Consider the following 6,833-nt stretch of genomic DNA (forward strand, 5'->3'; position numbering starts at 1 on the left):
GTACTCAGTTGCCTGGTTACTGTATGATGTCACAGAAATGGTCACGTTTGATTGACCAGATTTACCTGATCCATCCACGTGATAAAGTATTAACAGTCTATTTTTGTCGGTTATTTATACTCACAATATGCCAATATGTCAGTATTAGTCATCTGCAAATTCTATTCTATTACAGATTTTTACTTTCTACCATTTCTGGTCTACAACTACAGAAATTATGACATGGCAATAATATGTTTTACAATACGTTTTGCAACAGTTAAAACATAACATTTAATTTCCAGTGAATGAGATCTTACGCAATAGGACACTGGCATGTTAGATGGCATTGATTGAGTATCAACCCTCAGGCCCTTAGTAGCAATGTTTCCTTGAAGTGTCATCACATATTAATTTAAAGACAAAGTTTTGAAAACTGAGTTTGAAAGCCCAGCATAAACATGGCGTTTATAAAGTTTGTGAATGTAACAGCCTACTGTGTTTTTAATTTAATCACATTTGTAAGGGTCCTAGTCAATAATGGCATCCAACATAATTCCCTCTGGTCTGAACAATGGTTTTCACCAATCATGTTGAATTCTGTTCCTCCAAGACTTGAGTATTCCTTAAATGGAAAGAATGTACTACAAATGCCATTGGAAGTTTAAAAAATTGAATGTGATGTTACGGCATTCATCTATGGACACTTTGTGAAAGAAACATCTAAGATGCTCTTAGAGAACACCATGAGCAGAGGAGTAAAAAACACACACACAAACACACACACACACACACACACTCAAATACACACACACTCACACACACACACACACACACACACTCACTCACTCAAATACACACACACACACACACACACACACACACTCACTCAAATACACACACACACACACACACACACACACTCACTCAAATACACACACACATACACACAGTTCTCTCTCTCTAACACACAGACACACACTCACACATAGACACACACACACACACACACACACTCACTCTCTCTCTCTCTCTCTCTGTCTGTCTCTCTCTGCCCTCCTCTTTCTCCCTCTCCCTCCACCTTTCTGATCTTTAAAAGCTCTCGTCAGTTGTGTCCCGGGCAACAGTCTGCGTGTGCTTGATCATCAGTCTCAGGTTGCTGCTTTTGGGAACGTCTCCCACCTCGGCCTCACAGCTTCAATTAGGAGCGCTCAACTGAAGAGAACAAGAACAGACAGAGAGAAGAAGACCAGAGAGAAGAGGAAGGAAAGAGGAGAGAAGAGAAGACAAGAGAAGAGAAGAGAAGAGAAGAAAAGAGAAGTGAAGAGGAACAGAGAGGAGATAAGCGAAAAGAAAAAAAAGCCGACAGTTGGCTGACACACAAGCCCTTGGCCAGCGACACTTGTTTTTAATCTCGTGTTTGGAAAGGACTTTGCCTCTGGACAGACCACATATGAAAGCAATGCCTCTGTTTCCCAACCTTCTGACCCTCCTGGTGATCTTCCCTCTGGCAGTGCCAGCCACCCGGGGACTGGCGCCCCGCCATGGGCTCCACAAGACTTGCCCCAACTGCCCCAAGGACGCCAAGGGCCGGGGTGGTGCCGCCACAGTCCCCTCGGAGCGGCCAGGGGAAGACAGCACGGCGGCACTGGGCCAGGGGGAGCTGTGCGGAGTCTACACCCTGAGTTGTGCACGGGGGCTCCGCTGCAACCCCCCGCTGGGTGACCCCAACCCACTCCATGCCCTGCTGCAGGGCCGGGGGATCTGCAGTAGCCTCAGGAGCCCCGCCACAGGCAACCCGCAGACCACAGGTAAAACATGCCAAACAATCCTTACAGGGCAGCTTTTTAGGGGGAGGAGGAGACATGTTTGAGGTTTGGATCTGCTTTAAGGATTGTAATTTTTCCATCTTTGCACAGTGAACAGAGAATGGAATTTTTTTTTAGTATTGAGTTTTCTCGCTCCACTAAGCCATTGGTTACTTTAATTTCACTGCTTTTGACAGCTCTACTGTTTACTTCCTTCTCCGAGCCTAGAGCCATTAAACCATGTGCTTAGGGAAGTCAGAAAGTGCAGGGGAGGGGTGTGTGTGCACTCTTCAGTATTGTGAATTCCAGTTTGGTGAACTTTATCCTAGTAATTTCAGGTTTAATATAGTAGTAAGAGGTTTAGGTCCACTTAGTTTAACATTCATCTGACCCTGAAGAAGAGAAGTGTCAAGCCTCTGAACCTATTAAGTTGTTCTGATTGAATGATTCTACATGCTACGGACACTGACTATGCTATACTATCTTAACTATACTTAGCCATACTATCTCTGTCAAAAAATACCCTTGAAAGGTGGAATATTTAAATATTTCAGGTGAATTCTATAATATAATCCCTTCATTATTTTATTGACTTGAGTAAATGTGTAAAACTTCATCCCTATCAACCAACCAAGACACTCATTCTTACTGATGCTGATTGCTGCAATATTCTGGCCACCCATGATGTCCATGAGTGGAAAGCTTGAGAATTCAAGATCCACTCGTAATGTTGCTGTCTAAGCCTTAAGGAATCCAGGTGTCATGTAACTGCACATAGTCACTGGGTCTTTACATCGTCAGCCCACACGCAGTGGCCGTAATCTCGCCTGTCTGCTGAGCAGTGCACCCCAGGTAAACTGGCCTCGTTGGGAATGGCGTAGCTATAGACAGCTGTGCTATGGGCGATTTAGGGCATGACTGGGTCTCTGGCTAGCTGCCCCATCTGAAGCACATGTTTTGCTATGGGAGTGTGTGCATGTGTGTGTGTGTGTGTGTGTGTGTGTGTGTAGAGGGGGGTTGAGAGAGAGATGGGACGGAGTTTTTAGAGAGGGGTGAGAGATCTATTGGACGAGCTCGCGGTCGAGCATACCTCAGGGCGCGGCGTGGCCAACGGAAACACGCGGGCACGGCCAACCTGTAAGGGAGACATGCCGACTGAGGGAATGATGAGCCGCTGAAACGGAATCACAATGAAGTGCCGCGGGCGATGACGCGTGTTTCCCTGACCACGCCAGGCGGCACACTCACGCCTGTGTTATGTGTCTGGGATAGCCACGCCAGAGGTCTGAAGCATGCACAGGGGTCACAAATCAGTTTTATACTCCGACTGTCATTTATGAGGTCTTATTTTATTCAGGGGATTAGGCCTGTTAAGGAAAAAGTTCATTCAATGGTCTTCGTATATCCCAGAATTGGGGTCTTATTGTTCCTAAATGGATTTTTGAACTCTGAAATGTATTTTCTTTGGCTACAGTCCATTTCATAAGTATATGGTCTATTTCATCCAGAGCACAGCAGACTAGATGGGGTATATGTTTCCAATGAAGCTTTATGTCAGATGACAGCTCTACTATGAGTTAGGCTATTTATGGACCGGTCATTTTGATGGAAGTGGCTTTTGTTGTGGGTGGGCCATGCTTGTGAGAGCAGACACACTAGTGGGCGTTTTTCAAACCAGAGACACTGGACTGGTGCCTTGCTGGAATGCTGAATTTGTACTTCGCTCAGGAAAAGAGTCCACCCTGTTTTACGACGCGGCAGCGCTTTGCTGTCTGTATCTGTCCTGTGCTATGACTGGGCACTCACAAGGACAGAGAGAGACAGAGATAGAAAGAGAGTGAGAGAGGGAGACAGAGAGAGAGAGAGAGAGAGAGAGGGGAAGGGAGAGTGTAGAGAGTAGCTTTCTTAGCCTCTGCTCTTTGGTGGGTGACCTTTCAATATGTGACCGATTTGTTGGATTTGTATTGGCTGGACTTTCAGGAAAAGTAAAGAGTGTGTTGTGGAAGTGGACATGAAGGAAAGGGATTCCTCACTCTTGACACATTTTTAATAGTACTGTTTGATGTGGGGTGAGAAGAGACAGTCACTAAACCACTGGCGGAAACGGTAATGACTCTGTAGACCTCAGTCTGAATCTGTTGTAAACAACCAAAACCTCAAAACCATCATGTAAGGTACTCAGAAGAGTTTCTGAGGACACTGCCAATACATCGCCTACACACTGAACACCTGTTGCTGTTAAGATATTTTTTATACAATATCCTCTCTAAATACAAATGTCATTATTTGGTACGTATCAAGATCCATCTGTATATCTGTTAGTGCTGGTGAAGTGGTAGGCCTAGCATGTCTAAACTAAACACAATTCATTATTGTCAATCAATGCGCTGGATCTGAAGCAGGTGTTCAGGGCGCATCATAGTGACAGAAACACATCTGTATTACAGTGTATTTGTGGGTAGAATGTCTCCACCTAGAGGTGAATAAGGGATGCTGCACACTGCAGTTGGCTGAAAATTCTGCTACTGGGATTTACGTTTTATAATATGTTAATGTTTTTTTTGTTTCTTAACTTCAGCTTCCCAACCATCTACACCCATTGGTGATTTCCAGGTATGTTCAGATTTCCAGTGAACTTTTGAAAATTATTGAACATTGACACTCTTGCTGATGTGCCATGTCTTTGTGTGTCTTGTGTTTGATTTCAGGGTCCCTGCCGTAAACAGCTCAACTCAATTCTCCAAGGTCTGGAGCTAAAGATCATCCAGTCTGATCAGGCCATTTACATCCCCAACTGTGACCGGAGAGGTTTCTACAGAAAGAAGCAGGTTGGTGTCAGAGGTTGGAGTGACAGAAAACACTGTCAGATAGCAAAATGTTAAAATGTTATGTGAAAGTAAACATAAAGTGTTTATTAATTGTGCTGTCTGTCTTGTCTTTCTCTCTCTCTTTCTCTCTCTCTCTTTCTCCCTCTCTCTCTTTCCCTCTCTCTCCCTCTCTCCATCTTTCTCTCTCCCTCTCTCCCACTCTCTCCCTCTCTCTCCCACTCTCTCCCTCTCTCTCCCTCTCTCTCTCTCTCTCTCTCTCTCTCTCTCTCGTAGTGTCGCTCCTCAAGGGGCATGCAGCGTGGTCAGTGCTGGTGTGTGAGTGAAACCGGAGCAGCGATGCCGTCGAGAACAGCTGAAGACGGCACTGTTTCCTGCGACGGTGTGTGAAAAGGGATGTTCACCACAGAGCCCTTGAGTCCCTCAATCAAGAGTCTGTCTGTCTGTCTGTCTGTCTGTCTGGAGTTGTTTAGAGTTTGGGGTCCAGCTAAAAAACACAAACACAAGCACATAGCGATAGGCAAAGGACATCTGGCCTTCCCATGTGCAGGACTCCACTTGGTCATGAAGCCTGACAAGGTTTAAATGAGTTTTTGTCTCATCTTATCTTCCATTGGTTAGATGCACTTGTATATGACACTTTAATACATTTGTCTGCATAAATACAGTGTCAATATGTTTAGAGATACAAAACTAGCAAATGTATTTACTGAAAGGCCTCAGCAAAAGAGGTGAATTGACGCTAGAGGCCTTGAAATCAATTTGGTTTAAAATGTGTAAAAAACTGGAATCAAAGCACACTGCTAACAAATTGACAAACCACACAGACGCTAAACCGTGAACTATTTCTGAATGTGTGCAAACCCCAACACTGATGTGTAGTTTAGGTTGAAGACAGATGCTACATAACCTGTGCCTTTTCTGCACCACAGCCACCCAAAGCTTGCTATGGTGTCAAGACAAAGCAATCAATGCTCTTATCAAGATACTTTTGTATATTTACTTTTTTATAAGCCTATAAGTTAAATCGAATTATTTAACAAAACTTTGTATTTTTATAATATAATTTCATTATTATTTATCTCTTTTGTGTACCTTTTGTACTATGGTGAAATCCCACCTCACGGGGTTAAAACTTTAATGCCATTTGCAAGCTGATACCTGCTGAAAAAAGACTGATTTTTAAATAAATACACATTCTCATTTAAGTACATACCATGTGTGAGCCAATGTTTTGTAAAATAAACAAACATGATGACCACTGCACGTAGAACACATACTCTGTGAGGCCATACTGTATTATTCAAAGGAAACAGCCAACAGAAAAGGAAAAAAGACACAGTTCTTACTGTCTTTTTTCCTAGTGGGTCCGCTTATTTTTCCACTGTTTTAAGAGGCACAGATCCCTCTTCTCTTCTGAAGGCGTTATTGCATGCTTGTCTGTGAAGGGGGACACCTGGACAAAGGGAAACGTTGTTGAGAGGCAGACCAAGGCTGGAGCCAAGCAACAGTAATCTGAAAATCTCTCTCATATGACCCAGCTTGAGTGAACAGATTGTTGGCCCTGAGTGTTATCATGCTGGAGCTGAGGCCACAACTATTACCAATGACCACAAGTAACCATAGGAGCAGTGCAATGATCTTCTAAATATGAGCCATACATTTTTGCCATTTATATTACATGATACAGTGATGTCACACACATAATAATGTGCTCAGTGGAAATAAAAAGTCATCTTGCACAGTTCAAAATGTTAGGTGGAGGAATGGATTTCAGAAAATCTAATCAAGCTATTAAAGAAATGCAATAAAGTAGTGAGTGTAGTAGGGCATGCCCATCTCTCTCTCTCTCTCTCTCTCTCTCTCTCTCTCTCTCTCCTCTCTCTCTCTCTCTGTGTTTGTGTGTTTGTGCATACGTGTGTATTGAGCCTATGCAAGTGTTAAGAGACCTAGAGAGAGAGGGAGAGAGAGGGAAGGAAAGAAAGAGGTCACATGAAAATCAACTGACCGCTGCCATCACAAATTGTCATTCCAGAGGCTTATGGGTAATAAACTGAAACTCTGCTCAAACGATCTAATGTGACGATGACGCGAACTCAGTCAGGGAATTGGTGAGGGTCCATTCATATTACGTTATTGACACCATTGGCCAGTCAAACTGGGCCATGTAGTGAACTTTTGGCCAGTCCCTCTTAACGCGCTTTGGCGCTGACGTCAATTA

General features: G+C 43.8%; 1 protein-coding gene across 1 annotated transcript; it reads left to right on the plus strand.

The window, feature by feature from the left end:
- The first annotated feature begins 1,276 nt into the window (after window positions 1–1,276).
- Window positions 1,277–5,825, plus strand: igfbp6a (insulin-like growth factor binding protein 6a). Its single transcript, XM_048255299.1, has 4 exons — window positions 1,277–1,790; window positions 4,366–4,400; window positions 4,496–4,615; window positions 4,889–5,825. The coding sequence occupies exons 1-4, from the start codon at window positions 1,433–1,435 to the stop codon at window positions 5,000–5,002; spliced, it is 627 nt and encodes a 208-aa protein (XP_048111256.1). The 5' UTR covers window positions 1,277–1,432; the 3' UTR covers window positions 5,003–5,825.
- Window positions 5,826–6,833: the final 1,008 nt, after the last annotated feature.

The sequence above is a fragment of the Alosa alosa genome, chromosome 10, assembly GCF_017589495.1.
Source record: "Alosa alosa isolate M-15738 ecotype Scorff River chromosome 10, AALO_Geno_1.1, whole genome shotgun sequence".
Taxonomy (NCBI): Eukaryota; Metazoa; Chordata; class Actinopteri; order Clupeiformes; family Clupeidae; genus Alosa; species Alosa alosa.